The sequence below is a fragment of the Choloepus didactylus genome, chromosome 2 (genome assembly GCF_015220235.1).
Source record: "Choloepus didactylus isolate mChoDid1 chromosome 2, mChoDid1.pri, whole genome shotgun sequence".
Taxonomy (NCBI): domain Eukaryota; kingdom Metazoa; phylum Chordata; class Mammalia; order Pilosa; family Megalonychidae; genus Choloepus; species Choloepus didactylus.
Genome location: NC_051308.1, coordinates 238,447,217 through 238,470,916, shown reverse-complemented (window position 1 = coordinate 238,470,916; position 23,700 = coordinate 238,447,217). Strand labels below are relative to the sequence as shown.

The 23,700-nt window shown below is 42.8% G+C and overlaps 2 protein-coding genes across 3 annotated transcripts in view; both read right to left on the bottom strand.

Annotated features, from left to right (window-relative positions):
• EXOSC10 (exosome component 10) lies at positions 1–18,906 on the bottom strand. Its single transcript, XM_037828536.1, has 25 exons — positions 18,749–18,906; positions 17,470–17,606; positions 16,657–16,780; positions 15,521–15,625; positions 15,032–15,197; positions 14,728–14,842; positions 13,598–13,673; positions 13,273–13,383; positions 12,950–13,093; positions 12,268–12,458; positions 11,186–11,342; positions 10,862–11,010; positions 10,638–10,688; positions 9,862–9,973; positions 8,494–8,544; positions 8,255–8,333; positions 8,052–8,158; positions 6,174–6,269; positions 5,826–5,900; positions 4,648–4,732; positions 3,023–3,096; positions 2,306–2,477; positions 1,507–1,568; positions 866–942; positions 1–142 (listed from the first exon to the last, which is right to left on the bottom strand). Exons 1-25 carry the CDS (start codon positions 18,857–18,859, stop codon positions 112–114), a joined length of 2,658 nt encoding a protein of 885 aa, XP_037684464.1. The 5' UTR covers positions 18,860–18,906; the 3' UTR covers positions 1–111.
• A 2,517-nt stretch (positions 18,907–21,423) lies between these two features.
• The window catches only part of MTOR (mechanistic target of rapamycin kinase), a 167,926-nt gene continuing 165,649 nt past the window's right edge, over positions 21,424–23,700 (bottom strand). For both annotated transcript variants that reach the window (XM_037828532.1, XM_037828533.1), the window contains 2 exons: positions 23,129–23,234; positions 21,424–22,387 (listed from right to left, as the gene is read on the bottom strand). In XM_037828532.1, the coding sequence (XP_037684460.1) occupies positions 22,372–22,387; positions 23,129–23,234 (122 nt within the window). In that variant the 3' untranslated portion in view covers positions 21,424–22,371. The remainder of the gene's footprint in view (positions 22,388–23,128; positions 23,235–23,700) is intronic.

Sequence of the window (23,700 nt, the reverse complement as noted above, 5' to 3'; positions counted from 1 at the left end):
TTTCCTTTCAGTAAGAATTATTTTTAATGGTTTAAAAATAAGTCTGTACAAAACCAGCACCACTGTCTGGTGCTTGGGTCCAGTGGGGGTTGCTGAGGGTCTCATCCAACACTATCTCTTGGGCCAATTGTGCCTGAAACCTCTGCAAAGACAGTTTGAAAACAAGAGTTACCTCTTCCAGTTTGGCTAGATGTTTGCTCTCAGCTGAGGTTTATAAAATGTTATTGACCTTAAGAATGTGGAAGTGAGGAAGAATGATTTTGTTTAGGGGGTCGTGGAGAGCTCAGCAGCATAGCAGTGCTTCCCCGGCTCCAGTAAGAGTGAGGGGCCAGGGCAGTGCTGTGTGCCCACGCAGGGCTTGCTGCACCGAGCAAGATCTAAAGAAGATGGGTCTGTTCTTCATAGAACCTGCCCTAGGGGCAAGTCCCTTGACCTCAGGGTCTGCTTTAAGGAAAAAATCCTTAAACAACAACAATCCACATTTGCTTACTGACTTTTTTTCTCACTACTAAGAAAAAAGCCGATGGAGGAAAACCTGAAACCTATTTGCTCCGGGGTGACCCCAGGAAGCTGTAGGGTAATAGGAGAACACTCGGACTGACTAGAATTTGAGTCCTGGGATGCAGAGACAGGCTATGAGGTACGTGGCATCAAGCAACTTGCTTCCCCTCCTCATAGTTCAGGATTTGGAGTGATAAAGAAAGGAATCTGGATGTGGTGAGGCTCTCCGTGACTCTCCAGCTGGAGAAATCTCAGCTGCCCTCTCCCTGCTCCTCCCGTGAGCGAAGAACCCGGGGGTGGTACCAGGCCTGGCAGGTGCTTTCGCACTGGGCCTCCAGGGGCCCTGCTGGCCCTCTACACATACCTGTCTGACTTTCCACTTGGAAAGGACATGCTTTTATTTCCTGTTGACTGTTTAAGTTTTTTGGCTGCCATGTATTTCTGAAAAGATAAGAAACCATTAAATTGGGTGCCAACCTTGACCACAGAACACACAGGAAAATACACCTGGGTTCAGATGCTCGTCAAAGACTCCAGCACCACTTTTGTGATGCTCGTTTCTTGGCAACTGGACATTGCCGTGTTTCTGAAGGCAAAGCACCAGAATGAGCAGCAAAAGGGAAGAGGAGAGCGCCACAGAGGCCTCACCCTCCACTTGCCAGACCTCCAGCTGCATTCGGCTGTGACTGGTACTAACACACACATGGGGCAAATGCGGGCTTGTGCTGGCACCACAGGGAGTGTCTGTGGCCTGTGGCTATCACGCCCATGGCAGCAAACACAGGTGAATGCCCTTGCATACCTCTCACCAGCTTTAATAGCCATCTTTTTCCCCCTTCACTGCTGGAACAGTTAATGGGTATGGTCTGTACTCGGGAAGAAATGAGGTAAGGGAAAAGGTATGCAAAGGAAAAGGATTCCTAGATGGATTCGTTTTCCAAGCAATGAAAGATATAATATATAAGCCCCAAGAGCATGCTAAAATTCTCCAGGTGTATCTCTTACCTTGCCAGAATGGGTCTGCTTATTTGGATCAAACTGGGAAGAAGGTTGGGATATGCTGTTTCCTAAATGGTGAGAGAAGAGAGATGCTAGTGATCATGTGAGTCATGCACATGAAAAGCTTACTGTTGGGCTGGGTGGCAGTGACATTTGGGACCTTTACGGTGAGGCACTTGTGGCTGCTGTGAATCAACAGATCATCTTTCCAGTAGCTAAGGGCAGCCTGGGCACCAGGCCTATTTCTCATGGATCTGTTCTTGGGAGCTCGGGCAGGAGGCTAAAGTACTGGCAACTTTTGCACAGCCATTCAGGGCTGTGTGCCTGGTGATGCAACTGTCAGTAACGTGGCTCCGAGACCATGTTCCCTCAGGAAGGACCGTTGTGTGGATGACAGGAGTCAGGAATGCCCTCTGCAGCCCCTTTGAAGCAGATGGACTCGTTCAGGCTAAGGAAGCAGGAAGCTGCATCTCACGGGCATTAGGTTTCATCAATAAACAAAATCCCTACCCTGTGTGATGTGTGTTTCTGGGCACGAGATGTTATTGTGAGGAAGGATGGAGCCACGGCCACAATGGATGGCAGCTGGCTACAGCACCACCGCAGCTACGGGAGGGGAAAGCTCCCGCGGGAGGCAGTGGTGGAGGAGGCCCTTCTTTCTACATCACTGCTCTATCTGTGGATTGCTCTAATAATTCTCGCTTAGTGCTGTGTCTTGGACAGGGCTCAATCTGCGCCTAAGTCATGCTCTTCCTTAACTCTCCACGGCCAGACATTCCTTACACAGGAACAGTTCCATTCTCACCAGCAAAAGCCTTAAAATCCGACTTGCTGTAGTCATAAGGGGTGAAATCTTTTTCTGGCGCATCTGGGTCCTTTGGCTTCTTGGAAATTTTGAGTCGTTTCTTTTCTTGCTTCTGTTCTGTGGTCTTTGGGTCACTTGTTGTTCGCTCTCTCTTCTTGGCAGCATTTTCTAGCTGTATATTTAACAGACCCAAGGGAAGAAGCATGACAACCTGTGAGAAGGGGAGCTGCTCCCGCCTGCCTCTGACGTTAGCACACTGCAAGGGATGCAGCTGCCTTCTGTACTGCAAAAACGCTTCAGTGACGGGAAAGGAGAGGTGGCTGGGACTCTGAAATGTTCTCAAACTTAAGAATAAACACACTCAGGCTAGTGCCAGTTAGAACTCAAAAGTTCTTGGCTGAAAAATGACATCAGGCCATTTAAGAAAGGCAGGGGCTAGGCATTCCAGAGGACTCCCGGGGGTGGGAGAGCACAAAACATTTAACAGGGCAGAGTGGCTTCACTCTCGTGAGCTTCAATACCTTGGCTACGCCTGCAGACACGTGGTAGGGTGTGTTTACTATAAATACAGTGGAAGAAATTGTTTAAGAGGAATTATAATATCAACTTTTCTTGAGGGAAAAGAGACTGGCACTAATTGACTAGCCAAGGTATTAGAGGAAAACCCAGACCATCACCCGGTTTCTCAAAAGAAAAAGTGAAGAAGCCAGCACCTACCGCTGCCTGCTGTCGGACAGAGATGGACTGTTCCACCGGTGCTTTGTGCTCTTCCTTGGCTTCTTCCTGGGCAGCTGCAAGAGGGGACTGTCTACTGAGCAGCCGAATCCCACGGCTCATTCTCCATCCTCACCCGCCTTGGTCCATTGTTGGCAGCTATCACAGTCGATAACCCCTCCCCTCTTGAGCGGTTTTCCTCACTGGCTTCCAGGCCCCACACTCCTCTGTTCTCCTCCCACCCCACTGAGCACTCCTCTCTCCTTGGCTGGCTCCTCCCGCATTACCCCAATGTCTGCAGGATGGGCTGCCTCAAGGCTCATCCCAGATGCTCTTCTCTTCATCAGCACTCCCAATCCAAAGCCTCCAGCCTACTCTTTGCCCACGAACCCAGACCCACATATCCACCAACGTGCTTGACATTTCTGTGAGGGTGTTTTCTTAGGAGCTCAACTGTCATCTGACAAGGATTAGATCCAAAACCTCTCCCTTGTCTAACTGGCCACTTCGGCAGAATCATCCAGTTGAAAGCAACTCCACTTCCTAGCTGCTCAGGAAAAACCTCCTTGCATCCACAGCTCCTTCCTTTCTCTCACACGCCACATCCAGCTTGTCAAATACTGACAGCTTCACTTACAAGATGGATCTCGCCACCTCCTCTGCCACCACACCGGTCTAGGCCACCATCACCTCTCACCTGGGTTATGCTAATGTCTCCTGATGGATCTCCCTGCCCTTGATCTCGACAATCTACTCTCAAGCATTTTTGAAAGTAGATTTTTTTTTTTTTTTTAATTTGAAGTGTTTTAATGCACAAACAGAACATCCCAGGACCAGAACAGCTATTGACTTATTAATGATGAAGCACTATATAAAGGAAACCTCTGCCCCCTGAGTAAATAGGAACATGGTGTAAATAGACATGAGTGGAGGTGAACACTTTAGAGTTAAGTGGAGACCCTAAAGTTGCATGCAACATTCATATATGGTTTATCATCTCACAGCAATATTTTCATAACAATGTGAATGACATTGATACTTATTGGTAAGATGCTTTTGACTCAACAGTTAAACAAAAAGGCTGAAAGTAGTGCATTTGAGTGATTTTTGAAAACTTAAATCAGTTCATGTCACTGATCTGCTCAGGCCCCTCCAAAGCTTCCCAACTCACTGGAGCAGAAGCCAAAGCCCTTACAATGGGCCCTGCTTCCTCTCCCTCCTCATCCTCTTCCACTCTGTTTCAGTCACACTCTGGGTGGCAATTATTGAGCTCACCCAGCAAGCTTCCACCTTGGGGCCTTTGGACTCGCTGTGACATTGCTCTGGAACACTCTCCCTAGACAGCTGCAGGTCTCTGCTCAAAGGTGCTGCTTAAAAGACTCACCTTTTCTGAACAGCATACACACATAGCAACCAGGCTCTCCGTCCCATCCCCAAACACTCCTGTCTCCTTTTCAGCATAAGCATGCCCATTAGAAGGTAAGCCCCAGAGGGCAAGACTGTCTGTTTTGTGTCTGCTGTATCTGACATTTTTTTGAATGACTGAATAAATGCAGTGTGATATACAAGGGCTGTACTTTAACAAAAACATGGACTGTTGACTAAGTTTACAGGGAAGTGAATGCTACCTGTTTGCTCAGCCGCCGCCTTCTTGGCGGTTTTAGATTCTTTTGGTACCTGTACCTGGTTTGCCAGCTTCCAACGGTTGCTGATCTATAATGAAAACAAAACAAAAAAACTTCAAAACTCAGCCACCTAAGAATACCTTATTTTTACATGAGGTGATGTGACCCATGCTAACCCAAGTGCAAATCTAAAGACACACAAAATAAAATCTCATTCTGGATTTATTTATAAAATACTTATTAAGAAGTACAGAGTACAACTGTATTCTAGGTACATCTCATTCAGTCCCATCAACAGCCCTGGGACAAAGGTATTATCATCACCTTAGAGATGAGGAAACAGGCTCTGAGAGGCTAAATAACTTGTCCCAGGGGGTGCAGTTAGTAGTAAATGGTGGAGCTGGGGTTCAGGTCAGGGCTTCTGCAAGTTTCACATACTTCTTTATGACAGACACTGTGTTACCCTGTGGCATTGGAATATGTCTAGAAGACACTACACCTAAGCATGGTGAGGGCCACCACCAGTGGAGGATAAAGCAGAGAAGGCAAAAACTCCACCTGACTTCCCATTTCTAAAAATAGCAAGATAGCGTTTCTGGCCTGATTCTTGCCGCCTAGAGTGGTGCTGATGGACAGAGGGAGCCACGGCACCCATCTGATAGAGTGTGTACTTCCTGTAGGCAGGAAGAAGGCTTTTAAGATTAGATGGTTAACACGCTGGCTCCCAGGAAAATCTCACGGGGAGCCAGGGTGCAATCTTACTCTTATTCACAATGCTATTAAAAACAAACCAAATAATATTTAAATTTAAAATTTAAGAGCCTTAAAGTAACATACATATATAAAAATGCACCAAGTTGTACACTCAATATCTGTGTACTTTATTTATGTAAATTTAACATCAATTAAAAACAAAAATCCTTTTTGTAAAAGGGTTCCAGATACCACTGAAAACCTGACTGAAGTTCTGGACCCTCTCCCTGAAAAACTATATATAGAACCTAAAACAATCGCATAGCTATTAAAAGGTTTTTTGGATTCCTGTATTCTTATCTGGGGGTGGGGGTACAGATGATCTGAAGGCCTTGTCTAAGACCAAACCCTTTACCTCATTCAAGGTAATTTGAAAACTCTTAGGAAAAGTGACAAATCTACTTGCGTCACTGAAAATCTCTACTTACTTCATAGATTTTTGATGATGGATCAAACTTTGCTGCCTGAGAGATGTGGGCACGGTGCTCTAGTGAAGGCAGATACTGGAAAATGAGGGAACAGTTATTAAAGGCTTTAAGAACTGGAATCTGTGCCCAGAGTTCAGTGGCACTCAGGTGGGGTATTCTTGTTGGTTTCACCTCAGAAGACGTCAATTCAAAGTTTCAGCCTGGACACCCAGGGACCACTGACACCCATGGTTCTCAAAGACCTTTCTCTCCAAAGCTTTACTGCATTCTTTTCCAGGTAAAAGGTAGCTAGGGCTGCAGAAAATCTGCATAATCTGTCTGCCCTTAATATACCCACTTATTGCTTACCATCCTAAATGGATTTTCAAAGGACTCCATTATGCTCTGGGCCTTTTTCTGGGCAACTGTTAATGGACCCTTTACATTTTCTTCAGCACTCGGTTCCTGTGGGGACAGAGAAGACAGAAAATGATCACTTATAACCATGATCATTTTGTGACACGAAACAAGAAGAATCAAGAAGATAATAATAATAGTAACGTTACTAATAACAGCTGGTTTTTCTGAAGCCCTCGCTCCTGTGTATCAGACCCAGTGGCTGTCCCAGCACACGGGAGGGTGTTCACATTTGCTACGTGAAGGAATTCTCACTGCATCCTTACAACTACCCCCAAGGTATGTGGCATTATTCTGTCTTACAGATGAGGAAATCGAGGCTTGGAGAGGTTATGAAAGTCGTCTAGAGTAAAGGGCAGAACAGGATTTAAACCTAGGTCTGTCTGACTCTAGAGCTGGAGGTCTTAAGCTAACACTTACCTGAAATTTAAAATTATAAACTCTACTGCATAATAAGTGATATTCTGCAACAGAATATTGCTTCTGACTGGGTTCATAAAATTTGAGCTATCTTTTTGCTTAATTTTTGGTTTTATTTCCTTGCACACACAGTACAGGGAGATTACAACTCCTCTACACTAAACATGGAACTTCCATATGAGTGCAGCCTAGTATGTATGTTTAGCTGCTGAATCACCTCGATGGCTCACAGTAACTCTGCTGTTAACTAAAGCTCCTAGACTTTTTTCATGAATTGCTAAAGGAGGACCCAGCCTGAATTTATGTAATTAAGTTGAAAGACAAAGTTAAATTGAAGGTGGCACATTTTGAAGGTGGTACTCCACCTTGTTGGCTTTGGCCCCACATGAAGGAATGGCTGTGAATTTTGATCCTCTAACCTACTGTACCACCTGGCTTTTTATCATTTGAACATTTGCTAAGCTTGATACCTGCCATTATCCAAGATGGACAGTATTCTTGCGTCTCTTTCTCAGTTCTTTCTGCCTGAAACTTCCTGTGATTTTTCCTTTTTATTATACCCATTGTTCAGCTGTATCTGCATATTTTCCTTTTATCCCTGGTCATCTCAGTATTCATCAGTCCTGACCAACAAATGTACCCTGGTCTTCGTTTTGCAAGGAACTCAAAGTTCAAATGGCTGGCAGAAATGGAAGCATAACAAGAAGGAAGAGCAGAAGGCCCTGACCCAACCCAGTGCCTATCCCAGATCATAGCCCCCCACCAGTTCAGCCACATTGGGTCCCCAGAATGGATGGAGTCACTAACTACCAGGATTCAGCCTCCTTTCTGGGATGGAAACAAGTTTCTACTCGCCTACTAGTGTTTACATATCCTGCTCTCCACTTCCTCTAACGAGACACAGCATAGAGAAACACTTTTCAACGTTTTCTTTTCTTTTCTTTCCTCAAAGCAAATGCAAATGGTGACAGCATCAGTCAGGAAGGTATACACAGCACACACTCTGCTGTTCACTAGGAGACACCAGGAGAGAGAGCTCCCTCCATTTGTTCTGGGACCAAAACGAACTATCCTGAGGACGGCTGTGTCTGAAGTCCTGTTTATATGTCAATTCAGCCCATGCTACCCTCCCTTCTATGCTTTAGTGAGTATCAAAACATCACTCTTTCCCTGCGGATTTCTTAACACAGAGTTCACGAGAGCATTCTCCACCTCCTCTCACAGACCGAGACCTCCAGAGTGGCCAAGGCTACCTTGCCGACCAGTCTCCAGGCCTGTGCCCACTGCTGCTGGTTTTCCTCCTGGCACTGGTCTCAGAAGTGCAGGCAGCACCCCAGGAAGACAGCTCGCTTGATAAACCCAATAAAACCCCGAGCTGACATCACTTCAAGAAGTTTCTTCATTACTCACACTGAATAACGTGATGACAGCCGTTGCGATAAGGCATATGTTATCCACTGAGGGCTCCTCTTTTTGGTCACAGAAGAGGCTTGCCTGTTTCTGAACTGGGACAGGTCCTATAGGTACAGAAGCCATCAGAGTCAAAGCCTATGGATTTTTACAAGGCAGTTTTTCAGCCTCTTCTAGGAACCCCCAAGGGTCCTTGGCATTACCATTGGCTGGGGTGAGAGCAAAGCCGTCTGGAGGAGCGTGGGAGCAGTCATGGGGTCCAAAGAGAACATTCTCCAATCTCTGCATCACAAAGAAACCAAAAGGCTGATGTGAAAAACTTGCAAATACATCCACAGTTATGCCCTGCAGGTGGGCACTGGCCTCTGTCAGAGAGGTTTATTTTACACCGGCTTTCCCTAGTATCTTCCCCAATAGAAGAGACAACAAAACCAACACCTACCTCAGGATTGGGCAGTGGGCCACTCTTCTTTCCTCCAGCTGCAACTTCAGACTAAAGAGAGAGAAAAGAGAAAATCTGAGCTAAGTTGCCTAAACAAGATGACCCACAGTTTTTTCCTCAGCCCTAGACTGTCCCTTTACTGGGCTGTGTGTTTCTCAAGGAAGCAGAGATTTTCTTTCATCCCTTCATTCCTTAGAGAGCCTGGTACCTACCGGTCCAAACAATTATTTGATGCACGAAAGAACAAAGCCTCCTATTGTGACTAAACTAATACAGAAGGAATCCAAGGAGCTTGAAAAAGACTCTTCTCTATTAAACAGGGTTTTTCTCTTTATCTGAAGAAACTGTGGAACTAAGAATGACATTTTAAAAACAAAAATTGCCAATGTATCTAATCTCAGATTCTCTTTTGGGGGCTGATTTTTGGTCTTCCTGGATCAATCTTTCAAAAAGTTACAAACAGGATCTATTATATGCTGATATTACTACTGAGTCAGTATCTTTAAAATGGTTCCAATAAAATGCAAATAATATGCAAATCTGCATTAACGTGCTCGTATTCCCCATATAAGAGCACATATACACAAACAGATGCTATTGTACTTATACCTCTGCACACACATCTACTCATACACAGATACCTACATCTGAGGTTCCAGCTGGGTATTTTGATTTCATCTGTATTTGTCCAGACTTTAGCATCTCCTTCTCAAAATCAGCTTTTGCTGAATTCCCTGTTTCTACCTAGGACTTCCATATTTTCCCAGTCACCTTAGCTTCGAATATGGAATGAGCTGTCTTTGCCTCTATCTGCACTATCCCCACATCCAAGGGCTGTTCAGACAATACCTTTAAAGTACTCAGCATGATTCTCAAAAGTAAACAATAGTCATTTTCATCATCTGTTACTGAGTCCTGTCGATTTTTTCTTATGATACTACTTGTATTTGTCCTCTCCCTTCCATTTCTATGACTACCACACTTACTTAGAGCTCTATTACTTCACATCTGGACCCCTGCAGCCTTCCAAAATGATCTCCCTGTGCTGTGATCCCCACTCCATTTTTTTCCACCATATTATAACTGCCTCAGAGTAACAGCTGATTGGTCCAGTCACTAGACATTACTTGCTACTGGATCATCAAAGATAAAAAAAGTAAGAAGGATGAATTTTAGCTCTTGACTGTCAAAAAGAATAAGCAGCTAGATCCAAGAAGACGAATCCACAGGATTTTCTAATCCGTATTATTTCCTTGGGTTTTTTAGAATGGAGACCAGTTCATGTATATAGTAGACTAAAAAGGAGTAAGATGCTAACATAAAGAGCAGGCCTACTGAGTTGTGGTCTTTTGTGAAAAAGCTTCTTACCTTGAGCAGGGGCATCTCTCGAGCTTGCTGGATTAAAAGATGCATTTCATTGATCTGCTGCCGTACAAGAGGTGGTACTGGGTTACAGCAAGCTATGATGCCCTGAGGTTCCCTGAAGACAAGTAAGAACACATTCAACTCATCACTTAGGAAAACAGCCCTTAAAGGCTTCCAGACAAGAAAACCATTGGGCAAAGCTAGAGCAGCACAGCTAAGTTGAAGGATAAGGAAACACATTCCTCTCTGGTTACACAAGAGTCTGATGACCTGTCAGCCCAGGCCATCCTCTTCCATGTGTGCTCTGATGTACCATGCTGGAAGGAGACACCTCCCAGTGCCTGACTCCTGCAAGCAGGAAAAGCTTGAAATTTATCACCCACAGCTTTGTGAATTCCTCACTGGGGTGAATGACAGTTTATGAATTTTGATCCTTTGCTTATACTCCATTTAACATAAAACACTTAAAATTATGGGATGCCTTAATTTGGGATAAAGTACAGATAAAAGAACCTGAGACATTTTCCTTCCTTGATATCAGCTCAGAAATTTATATTGGACCTAATATAAGTAAGGCATAACCACTGAACTGGCTCCAGCTCAGAAGTTTTAGCTCTTAAATGGCAGTCAGAAGGCAGAAATTCTCAATTCCCGGGACTTGTTTACTTCCTTAAACCACTAATATTCTCTGAGTAGACAGCCTTGGACGACAGTGTAATTTTCAAGGATATGAGATCGACTGAGAAAGGCAAAAGATACCAATCAGCTGTTGGACTCACTTAGGCAGTTCCTCAGCTATCTTTAACATCATATGATTTGGCAGGACATATCTGAAACAAAACACAATGGGATCACATTAAATTCAGTCACCAAGTTCCACTGAATGCTATCACCCAGGGAAAAACATAATCTGCTTCCATGGGGAAATTTTTTTTTTATTATTCTTTGTTACCAAACGTGCTCAGTCTAGAAGCAAGTACTCAAGGAATCTCTAATCCCTTACCCGTAACTTTCATCTTCCTTACGGGCAGTTTTATCTCTCCAGGCAAACAGCAGCTGAAAGGCTGTCAACTGCTGTGTGTTAAGATGTTTCTTTTGCTTTCTATATAGTTCCAGGTAGGACTCATCCGTGAAGACAGGTTTGATGAATTTCTGCAAAATGTTAAGAGAATATTAAAAATCAACAGGAATCAACATTGTGCTCTGGACTCTTCAAAAGCTTTGGGTCTTGCCACAAATGTAAAGAGCCAAGATAAGAACCAGCACTTAACCAAAAACAAAGAGCTCAAGAGAGTATCAGGGGTGGATGACTCTGGGGAAGTTTTACCTTAAGGCAGATATCCCTGCTCCGCTGCCAAACCACCTGCAGTTGAACTGGCTGTTCATTGCCTCGTTCCCACAGTTCCAGCCTCATTTTATCATAAATGTAAAGCAGGTAATGAGTGTCATCTCGGGCATAGTTGAGCATTTCCTCAGGCAGTGGACTAGAAATGCAACAGAGAAATCGTTTCACTGATTTCCCCCAAGGAAATTTGTCTACTCTGTGGGTGATAAGATTTTTTTGGACACTTTTGAAGTCAAAGGTTCTTTCACAGCCAATACTATAGTTATTTCAACAATTTCTTTTAATCGTAATATGACAAGTCATTGGTTTTCTGGGTAGAAAGGGAGGCAGGGTAATGATGAAGTTACAAATAAGAGCACTGAAGTCCTGAATTTGAATCTTAGCTCCAGATGGCTGTCCTTAGACAAGTTCCTTAGCCTTGCTGAGCTCACTCTGCTTACCTGCAAAAGGGAACAAGGTATTTCACAGGTTGCTGAGAGGATGGCACAGAACAACACCCTAAAGCACTAGTCCTGTGCTCAGCACATGGTAAGACCTCAACAACAGGGAGCAGTCAATTTTCATTTTATGTTCAGACTTCAGATGATAGCTGCAAACTCAGAGAGAAAGCTAGCCATTTGAAAATATCAAGCTGAGAAACTTCACAGGACTCTGTTACAACCTTACACTATAGTAAACACTTACCAAAAGGCTAATTAACCATGTACCTTAAAATTCTCTCATACTTATGGGAGATCATCTTGCACACGTATACATAACCATCCCTGTTAGGGTCATCAGAGTTTAGAACAAGAGACTGGCATGGGCAAATACTGCCATGGCACAACTTTTCAACCACTACTTCCACTGACACCTAGAGTCACAGAATCAGCTCAACACAAACTCTATCATTCTGAAATGTCCCATTGTTCTTATATGCTGAAAACAGCTGCAGAAAAGCCTGGCCCCAGTCAACTCAAGATTCAAATAGCGTTACAGCCTGAGCACAGGTCTCTGTGGATGAGCAGTTAATGCTCTCTTCTTCCATCCACATTTCCCCATCAGGTTTGCACAAGCAAACTGACCGTATCCGCCAATCCGCCAGCTGATATTGCTTGTTTGACTCCACACTGCAGTAGAGTTTCAGCAGATGGTCGAGTGAGTGTCTGCCCAGGTTAAGAAGACGCGCTGCCTGATGGGTATCAAACATGTTTACTACGTACAACCCAAAGTCTTTCTGTAGCCATTCTATGTCTGAGTCAGCACCATGGAAGACCTGAAAACAAAACCAAAGTCATGCAGTAAACTGGTAAAAGGCCCTTCATGCTCAGAATTTAACTTTGCCTCTAGGTTATTAGAACACTGGTATTAGAAGCCAGTATGAAGATTAAGATCCATTCAGTTTTCAATGCTGCTTTTAATTTGGGCCCACAGCCTTCTAGACTCCTAATTGCATGCTCTTAAGGTATGAAACTGCTAGCAGCCAATGATACTTAAGACAGCAGCTCTAACAGCTTCAAGTGTAGTCATTAAGTCCAATCTTGACTGCTTGGGTTCACTGCAGTAGTCATTAAAATGATTTAACATTTTTCTGGATGGTAACAAGCTAAGTCTTAGCTCTTCTAATAGGGGTTTAAACACAACACAAAAGTAGTTTAACATGTGGTACCGTGGTATAGGAAATGATCATTATTTCTCTCTAATTTATTGGGTCTGTGTTGAAATAACGAGAGTAAACTGAAAAACACTTAAATCTTGCTGGCTGACCTTAACGATAGCTGGGTCTGTGAGGCTCTCATTGAGAATGTACATGTCACTTCGAAGCTCCAGGGTGTCAACAATGAAGTCTTCTGTTCGGGTGGAAATTTGCATCAGGCAGGTCAGTCCCAGGAAGCTCCGATAAGAGTGATGCTAAAACACACAGAAAGGGGAAAATAGGAAAAAAGGCTTTTACAGTTTTTGAAGTCAGCTATAGAGTAAAATTATATGATTTCTACAAAAAACATAGGTTCAAGTTAGTATTAATTTTATACTTCCTAAGTGAACTCATAAAAAATGTAAAAGTTTCATTCAAGGTCATTAAAAGTTACCTCCAAGTCTACAGCAAATTCTTTACAATTCAATAGCTTTTCATTGAGTTCCACAAGTTCATCCAGGGAGGATACAAAATGACAGGGTGTTTCTTCTACAGGTCTATACAACTGGGACCAAGAAAACAGAGTTAGAAAAGAGAGGAAAGTTGAGAACCATCCTCACTAAAGTACAAAATGAATTATGAGTTGGAGAAATGACCCAAAGTCACAACCTTCTACTTAAAGATGTTAAAAGAAAGTCAAAATTATACCAATTAATCCACTTATTTGATTCTTCTCAGGCTACTCAGACACCATCCTTAAACTACAGTTGTGTACTAACCTGGGGTTGTGGCTTCTGAAGAACCGATTCTGGTGGAATAAAGTGATCTAGTTCATATTGATAAGGATGTGCAAACCTGAATAAATAAAGCAAAAGAAAAAATCTTTGGATTAATTCCATGAAACAACTGCTCTGACCTGATCTGTAAAAAACAAATGAGAAAAGACTATGGTGAAAATTTCTGCTCTTACTAACAGCATATTATTTCAATGATATTATTCAAGTGTATCATATAAATCAGCTGATACATATGTTCACTCTTAACATACAATTAAAAATTTATTCATTTTGAAAGATTTGAGCACTTATTTACCAAACACTGTATGGCTGATGTTGTAGATGACACAAAAATGAGAAATAAATACTTCCTCATGGCTGGGATTAACAATCTATGAAATAAGAGACGATGGGCAAATAGTTCAGTTGATTGTGTAACAAATGTTTTATTTTTTCTGTTCCTCTATTATGTAGCATAAAAATCCCAAGTCTGAGAGTCTCTTGAGGGCAAGGGCTACCTTTTATTGTCTTCATTTCTCCAGCACTTAGCATGGGGCCTCACAGTGCAGAGTTGAATGCTGAAGGAATGAGTGCTCGGACATATGAGCTGGGAGAGAAGGCCAATTCTAACAAAGCTTTTATCACCTTTTTCTCATTATACTGAAGGCCAAGTCCATTTATCTATGTTATGTGACGTTTTTCCAAGTTGCTTTTCTGCCAATGACAAATGCTTTTTCCTCATTGAATTCATTATTAGTTGTACCTTACTGTTTGAGTCCCCAGCTAACAAGAAACGCAGAGGGCTATAGAGGAAAAACAATTTTACAAAAACTTGGGCTTAAGTTCTAGCCGTCTGGGAAGGCAGCCTCTCTAATTCTGTTTTTACACCTACAAAATGGGTATGAAACAGACTTTTACCCTCACGGAGGGAGCTGCAGTGAGGATTACATGAGACAATGCTGGTATAGGCTCTTTGACAACACAAACAGGAGCTTTTATTGATAAGACCCATGTTAGGATAAGGTGAACATCATCTTAGATTCTTGTTTTCTTTTACACATTCTATAGACGTGAAAATGTGGCATAAAGACAAGCACTCAGAGTAGAAAGCTCAAATGTAGGCAAACACTTACATGTCCTGCTCAACCTGCTGGGTTCTCTGCTGATGGATGAAATCTGCCAAGGCAGGTGGGACATCCAAGTCCTCAGGCCGATCCCATGGGCGTTCCCGCTTTTCTTTAGAGAGAGCTGGACACCCAAGCATTGACAAAATGCCATCACAAAAGAGACAGACACAATTGCATTGTTTCCACTTACAGAGTGATTAAGTGGCACCCTTTGAAGAAAGGAAGGCAGGAAAGAGACCTTTCCCCTTTACTTGCTTTTGCATCTGACTGAAAGGAAGACTCACGCTTAGGCAGTGTTCACACTACTCACCCTGAGGTAGGGGTTTCTGGGCATTGGGCTTGATGAAGATTTTAGGAAGAAATGGTGTGTTGGAATTGTCAATCTTCTCTCGAAACTTGAGCTGAGGTCGGATGATGTTTTTTGCATGAAGCAGCCGGAAAGTTTCAGATTTTGCTTTTCTGCCATATTCTCCTGCCTAAGATGAAAAAATACAAATACTTTATAACACAGCAAATTGATGAAATTCCAACATATGTGATTAGTTTTCCAGGATGATGGGAACATTCCAAGAGCTGTTCATTTAAGAATGTGTGTGTGTGTGCATGTGAGACTGGGGGATACAAAGTGGAGAAGAAGGTGTAAGTAGATTGCATATGTTCATGAGAACAAATTTAAGAGGAGGTAGTGACCAGTTCTGCATCCAAAAAAATTAGAATAGAAATGCAAATTAGAAGGGGCAAAAGCCCTATTATAAAGCTGACATTAGAAGCTCTAGTTAACCTGAAATGAAGCCCTCACCTTTCGGTTCCAGCTGGACACTATCGTTTTGGGGACCTGCAGTCCTGCAGGGAGGACAGGCTGTTGATTCTTATTTACTCCTGATGCTTCGTCCAGTAAAATACCCTAGGAATAGAAAAGGAATTAGTTTGCAGTATTTTTCTTTCATGGCTACTAGAGTTAATTACCTAAAATTTTAAAGAAATATATTCAAAGAATTATGTGCAAGAGAATATGCACACCTAAGAACAGAGCAATGTGTGACGGGTGATTAGGGAGTATAGTTATTATGGGGAATGCAATTAAAGCATTACTTGCTTAATGCCCTCCCAAAGCTTGATTCACTCTCTTTACAGCTCTGACTGGGGCTGAATATTCAAATGGGATTTAACATGAGGGTGCCATTATAATAATTAAAAAACCCTAGACTGCATACATTAATTACAGAAGTATTTAGAATGAGGATGATGGTTGTCTTGATCTGTGCTAACAGAGCAGTCATGGAAAATCAGTTTGGGTACCACAAATGAAAACGCACCCAGATGGTGGAGCAGTAGCATTATAGAACTTGAAATCACAAAATACGAGAAACAGCTGCAAGATTTGTGGATATTTAGACTACAGAAGAGATGATTTCATGGGACAGGAGAGGATAATTGAAATATCTCCAGTACCGTCACACAGTTAAGGGTTAGATTTATTTTGGACAATATCTGTATATTCCTGTAAATAAGGTTCTGCTGTAGAATTTGGCATAAATAGATGGCAAGCTAGACTGAGTAATTCATATCTCCTTCCAATTCTGAGAGACAGGGTACTGAGCATATTTTGAATAAGAAATTAAAAATGGATAACATTTTTACTGGGCTGATAGGCTGCTTCTCTTACAACACAAATAGGATTTGCATATCTGGAAGGTGGATTTTTAATCAGGCACCTTAAAAATAGGCTTCTATAGGGCAGAAATATTTTGAAGAAAACCGTACTTATTTTTGGATTAAAAGAATCCAATGGTCAAAGGAAGGGAATATTATTACCAGTAAAAAATGGTAAATTTATTTCCTTATTTTCTAAGGTGTTTGAATTGCTCTTTATATTTTAATCAGACAAAAACTGTTCGTTTGCCAGTTATCTTAAGAATGAGGTGGAATACTCACCACTCTTTCCAGGATAGCGTCATTAGCATCAACTAGGAGATCAAATTTGTCCTCCAACTCAGTCACTTTGCTTCGATCCTTAATGCTGCTACGGCACCCATGGTACTGCATTACTCTGCTCATGCTGAGGGAAGGACACATTTATTCATTTGTTCACCATCTGGGGGAAAGCTCAAATGGCTTGGCTCATGCTGTTCCCAACGCCTTTTCATCAAACTAATAAAACCTGTACCCTTACAATAATCTTCAAAGAAATAGCCAGTTGTGTGGCCTTGGACAATTCCCTAAATTCAGCTAAGACTCCCTTTTCTCATCTGTTAATTGAAGGGGTGGAAGAAATTTCTCATATTTCTTCTAATTCCAAACAATATGTGATATGATAGTATGTAAATAATGTACATTACATTTATTTCATTGTTTTAATATGGCAAGTCTGAAACAGCTTCAATTCTGTCATGCAATGGGTAAACAAAATTAATGTTTGAGTATTAACTGCCCTAATGCACTTAGTAGAAAGTTAATATTTGTGACTCTGCAAGTCATGAGAGAGAATCCTGGATCTAAGTTTTCAAGGCCCATATTAATTCAAACAAGCTCTCTTGTTTATAAATGCAAAAGTCAATATTTTTTTAAAAAGTAAATTAAAAATTTACCAAGTAGTATTTCCCTCATCTCATTGGCTCATTTTCATATTTTGTAGCTCTTTATAAGCACGGAAAATTATGGTAAGGAAAAATAAATTTCAGGAAAAATCATCTACGTCTTTATTTTCATTTCTTTTATTAACTCGAGAAAAGAATATATGGTACCTACCAATGAAGCAACCTGTCTCCCTGTGTTTCACAAAATGCTTGGAAGCCAGGAAAACTTCGGTAAAAATCATACTCATCGCCAAACTGTGGCAGGCCCCCAGATGCCTTGGTAACTGCCACCACTGACCCAAGAGCGAACTGTCAAAAACCAGAAAAGAAGGCATATTTTCAACATGGATTCCCATTCATTTGGCAAATCATTTTGCAAAGATTTACAATACACCGCCTGTTGTGTTAGATGCTAAAGTATCCAATCTTCATCTCTCCAACAAATATTCATTTAGTACTGACTCTACTCTGGCTCCTAGTCAAGGCCTTGAGGATACAATGGTGAACACAAAACCAAGTTTTGGAGCATACATTCTTGGAGAGTGGGGAGAGACAACAAATGCAAAATATGAAAAAAATGAAAAAGGAGGTGGGAAACTGAGTCATCATGGGGTGTGTGGTGGCTTGTGAGCACGAACGTCACACCATCAGGACCTCAGTCGTCTGGGAGCTATTCAGAGCCAAATAAAATTAATAACAGTATCTGCTACTAGTAAATTAGAGATAATAAGAGCAGAATTTTGAGGGGATAATATGAGCAGAATTTTGAGGGGATATGTAGTATTAACCTACAAATTATTTTATTTTAGTTTCACGGCTGCATAAAAGGTATGCGTGATGCATTTAAACCTAGCTTTACTTTGCTCATCTTTAAGCTGCATTACACAAATAATTTAACGGATCGTCTCTGTTCCTTCCAGAAGCTTCCAACCTAGTTTGAGGTATTGATAAATGTGCTACGGTACTCAGAAGAGGGACACTCGACAGTAGCTGTATCAGGGCTTGGGGATTATGCAGGATCAGGCGTCAGGAAATGGAAGAAAGTTAACGCCGGCCGTAGGTGGGGAGGCCGCCGGGCAGATGTGTAAGGCAGCCGAACCCCTCGGAGAGTTTACCGGATGGCTCAGGCACGGATCGGGGCTAGGTCGCCGCGGGCTGGAGACATCAGGGTGACAAGGGGATCTTCCCCAGGGCGCGGAGACCGCTCTCCACAGTCAGGGATGCCAGAGCTCAACCCGGGGAACGAGGGCTCTGGGAAGCGGAGTGACCCTCAGTTTCCTTGTCTGGGGTCCCATCTCTGGAGGACGATGCGCAACAGACTCTGCCCAGCGCGAGCAGCCATCCTTCGACCCCCGCTCAGGGCTCCGCTGCCGGGGCGCGCGCGCCAGCCGCGGAGCTGCTTCCGGCCGGCCGTGGGCGGCTCCCAGTGCCTCCGAAGCCCCAGGACTCACCTTCACGAAGCTGTCTGCGTCCGGGAAGCCCGGCAGCACCATCTCCCCGTCGGACTCGGCCACACTTGTCGCCGACGGGGGTTTAGGTTCTCTGGAACTGGGAGGCGCCATACTTCCGACTTTTAAGGTTAATCTCGCGAGAGTATCTCGCGCCGACGCGACGTGTGGGCACGACGCATGTGCAGAGGCTGTCTTCCAGGGCAGCGGGCCTGAGGGGCTTGAGTTGGGGATCTACCCTGAGCGCCCCTTCCCGAGAGCTTAGATTTTTCTTCCTTTTGTTGCATCCTCCAAATAACCCTCTGGTTTAACGTGGAAACCGGAGGACCCAGTCATCCTCTGAAAGCCAGCTCCTCCCAAGCTCTGGATCCGTACCCCTCTCATTCTCTTAAGATCGTGGCCACTGCCCTTATCCCCTCTGTCTGCCACCATTATCTTTCCCCTCGCTCCCGATTCATTCCCAACAGCCTACACATATGCCGAAATCTCTCCCAACTAAGAATACGAAAACACTCCACCCCACACCCTTCAGTCACCGCCATATTTCTCTTACCTTTTGTAGGAAAACTTCTGGAAAGAGGCTATACGCTCCCGCTGCACTTCCTCGCCTCCAGTGCACTTTTGAACCCCTTCAATCAGAAGTTCTTCCCTGTCCACACCACTGGAACCATTCTTGTTAAGGCATATGATGGGACTCGGTAAACACTGGTTGAATGAATGAGTGGAAGAGCTCTTTTTAGGAGGGAGGCCAGCTGGGAGTGGGGGGAAACGGATTCCCAGCAGCTCTGTGGGGTGCACCCTTAATACAATTCATTTGATTTAGGAAGTGATCAATAAATGTTAGCTTTTAGGGTTGTTCAGGTTATCCTACCATCAGCATACTACTTGCTTTTCACTTTTCCTCTCCTATTTGTGTATTTCAGGAACATTAGTGCCCAGGCAGAAGAAAAGCCTAGTGCATTTTAATGACTTATATTTTTGAGCACTTATTCCATATTACCATATGTCAGGCTGTGTGCTAAGTGCTCCACATGGATTATCTCATCCTCACCCCAACCATAAGGTAGATTGTACTATTATCCACATTTTCAGATGAGGAAACAAACATGGAGAGGTTAAGTAACGTGTTCAAAGTCACACAGCTAGTATGAGGTGGAATTGAGACTTGAAACTAAGTAATTTGATACTAGACCCTAGGAATGGAAGGATCCTGAAAGTCATTCTTTGCACCCCCCCTCCCTTCACACAGGTTTACACAGAACCATTGGGGATTGATGGGTTAATTAGACTGTCTTCAAAGACCTCCATTAGCTCTTCACCTGCCTCTGTATTTCAAAGCCAGAAGATTTTGCTTAGACATCACTTAAAACCCATTGAATTCACAAAAGATCTTAATCCCAATGACTCTCAAACCCTGAGAGTGTCTCTACTCTTGATGGCCACCATTTCCCTGAGTTCACCTGTCCCCATGCCCTTTCATAAAATGTACACACTGTTGTCATTGCTGGTTACTTCACCTAGAACCAAGAAGGTCAGAAATAAATCAGACGTGGTCTGAGCATGGTTTAGGGCTGTTCTAGAAAATCTGATAGGAATGAGACTTCCTGAGTGCTGAAAATGTTATATGAGTATCACTATTGAAATTTGAACCCATCTTTGTTTTTAATAGAAGAGTCCTCCAGCAAATTTTATGGAGCATCACTGAGGGCTAGGTTTTCTGCCAGATTTGGGGGATGTAATGACACCTAGGATGTGGTTTCTGGCCTTGTGATTCTCATGCTCCCCCTAAGACAAGTTCTTTGAACGACTTTTATAACAATAGAGTATTTCTAACTGGCTAGTTGTGGACCACAGAAATTTAGGGAAAAAATTTCACTGAAACATCTAAAAAGAATATTCTTTGGAAGAACTTCTCTTTAGGCATGCTTTTTAGAGGGAATTTATATATAGTACTTGCCAGCTCTATTTAATGTGCTCTCCTCCCCAGTATTTCAAGAGCCTCTTTATTGGGTCTTCCAGCTTCTAATTTTCTTTCCTTCCATTCATCACCACTTGTTTTTTTAAAAACGCGACTCAGATTCTATTCCTGTTCTAAAAATTCAGATAGTTCCCTGTTGTTGGCAGCTTCGAGTTCAAACTCCTTGCCATTGAGCTGTGAGGTAGGCTAGGCCACAATCTGGCCTCCTTTTCCTACTACTGCTCCCCACTGACCCCTGAGCCAGACCTGCTGAACTATGAGGACCAACCATACGAAATTGCCATTTTTGTAAATAAAAAAGGTCAAATACCTGCACTTTCATATGTTTTAAGCTAATGCTTGCCATTTCTGCCCAATATTGTACTTTCATGGCTTGTTGACTTGCACTTTCTTTTCCGTTGAGGAAAACTCTGACTCATCCTTCCACACCATGAGGCTTTCCCAGCTAACCCGGTGGAATGAGTGAGTGTTTCCTCCATGGCTCTTCTCACCACTCAGCTAGTGGTGGAGTTACCAGTTGATTATCTGTTAGGCTGTCTCCACCTTCTCTGGCCTGTAAACATGTTGAAGGAAGGGATCATGTCATGTACATCTGTCTGTCATTTGTAGTCCCTGTACTAAGTGCTTAATGAATGTTGAATACCGAAGGAATAAATGCTTCTTTTTTTTGAACTCTATTATGAATAAAAAGCTACCCATATACATGTTTTTAAAATTCGGATGTAATTTATTGGCACAAAAATTATTCAGATACATGGTGTCTAGACATGGCTACACTTTACACTTGGTGCATTTAGTTTAATATTTATTTTGCTCGTAATTCCCAACATGTACTAGACCTTCCTTCTCTGTTTTCAGCACCTCCATAACAGTATTTCTGTTTCTCAAGCCTTTGCTCTAAACAGAGCATTCAGACCTCACTGAAAACATCTGAGAACACTGCCAAGGAAGGCCAGTTTGGATCACCCCACTGTGCCCTAATCCCCACCCTGTATTTGCTTGGCAGAACCGCTTAGCAATCTGAATAAACTCCTCTCTTAGCAGCTCGGGTCTTGGATTGAAGTGGGTAAGGTGCAGCATCACTGTGTCAAGAAGACAGACCCTTTCACCCATTTTGGTCCATCCTGCAAATGTTGTCTACGGACCAGTGAGGTCATGGGATGGGAGGAAGTGATGAAGCCTGCTTTTCTTGATTCCTTACAGTCCAGAATCCTCCTGTGTTTCCTCCACGATCTGAGGCTTCCTGACTGTGCTGAGTTTGCTGTATCCATGTCAAGAGGAATGAGTAGGTCATTTTTCTACCAGCAAACACTTATGATCAGTTCTCTTGAGTTAAGTCAAAACCCGTATTTCTAAAGTTATGGATCTTCTGTTCCCCAAAATCAATGGCTTGATTTATGTGACATGACTGTGTTTTTCAGTCCTGGGAACCAAATCAAGCCTTGTGTTTCTGACAATATATTCTTCAACAGCAGCTAGAAAGTTGGTTCAAACCAACTCTTAATATACAGTAGTTCTTTTTTCATTTACATTTCAAAATATTTAATAAAGTCAAACTTTTGACCATGGTTTCAGTTTAGCAGAAGCATACATATATCAAAGTACAAAAGCCTTGCGAGAAATGCTGTGGGCATGTCTGGGCCTCCAGTTACCAGAAAGGACACCTATGAAGACAGGCAGAAAAAGGAATATTTTAATATTTTGATCTTCTTCAAAGCTTTACATAGACAAATCAAAAATGGAAAGACCAAAGTCTGACAACCCCTGGGACACTCCCTGAGATTCCCCGCAGCTAACTGTGTGAGGCATACTCATGGCTTCCAGGCCAGTGCTGACGCCTGCTGCGGTCCCCGGAGGACTCATCTCCTTCGCCCTCTCTCAAGTTTCTCCCTTCAAGCATGCCTCGGGCAAGTAATCAAAGCAGAGCTCCGAGTGGTCCTTGAGGTTACAATCCCAGATCATAAATTTGTCTTTTCATCTCCTTCTCTCTGTCACTGTTCTGGCTTCTTTTCCTTTGCCCTTCTGGTATCTGAACTGACAGCAAAAATCCAAAAAGACCTCCCCCTTTCTCCCCCCACCCCGGAAAAAAGCCTCACCTATGCTCCTAAACCACTTCTCTTAATAGAATTTTAATTTATTTCAGGATTTGTCTTCCAAATATGCATCCATATTTTTAAATTTTTAAATGTTTTCATAGGTTATGTCTGCTGAGAATGAGGTAAGGACCCTTCTTTTTAGGACAATGAATGAATATACATAGCAAATACAAACTTTTAAAGAGATTGAACCTACAACTGCCCTGTATGGATACCCCCCAAAATCTTTCTTTGCAATCCTGGATTTGGGGCACAGGATGGGGCCTTGATTCCTTATTTTAACAGAAGTACTTTGAGATGCTCACTCACCATCCAATGTAGCACTGGCAGAGGTTTTCATGGGAGGTTGCCTGTTTGATAAGCAACTCAACTTGTGTTGGAACATCCAAAGTTTCATCATGAGAGAAGTCTCGACCTAGGACAGGAGAAACAAAAACTTTTTAGCTGCACCTGGATATCAGCTTATTGTTACCTGTTTGGCTGTCTACACAGCCCAAATCAGTTCATCTTCAAAAACGAGTATGAAGGATAGATGGTTGGATTTTTAAAATCCACCTCCAAATACCAGGCTCCTTCTCTCAATTCAGATGTGATTCAGAGATGGAAATGTTCTATAGTCAGCAGAGTTCAGAAGTGGCAGAGATTCAACTATTGGATTTGTGAGGACCACCTTCTTCTACTCCATAGTTATCTCAAGAGTGGAACAAGTAGACAAGAAACTCTATTCTGTCTTAATCCTACTAGGATTAACCCATTTTTGAACTTCCCCAGGAAGTTTGCTTCCAATATAAATTAATAATCTCCAACCTCACAGGCACTCAGCACTCACTGCCTGGCAAGCTTACTGATGTTTCTCTAGTCAACTTGCCTTGCCATCCCCA

Coding starts and splice junctions, on each gene's coding strand:
- EXOSC10 (XM_037828536.1), bottom strand. CDS start 18,859: ATGGCGCCTCCCAGTTCCAGAGAACCTAAACCCCCGTCGGCGACAAGT. Junction 15,198..15,520: donor TGTCCAGCTGGAACCGAAAG/GTGAGGGCTTCA, acceptor TTTTCATCTTAG/GCAGGAGAATATGGCAGAAA. Junction 943..1,506: donor AGCAGACCCATTCTGGCAAG/GTAAGAGATACA, acceptor TTATCTTTTCAG/AAATACATGGCAGCCAAAAA.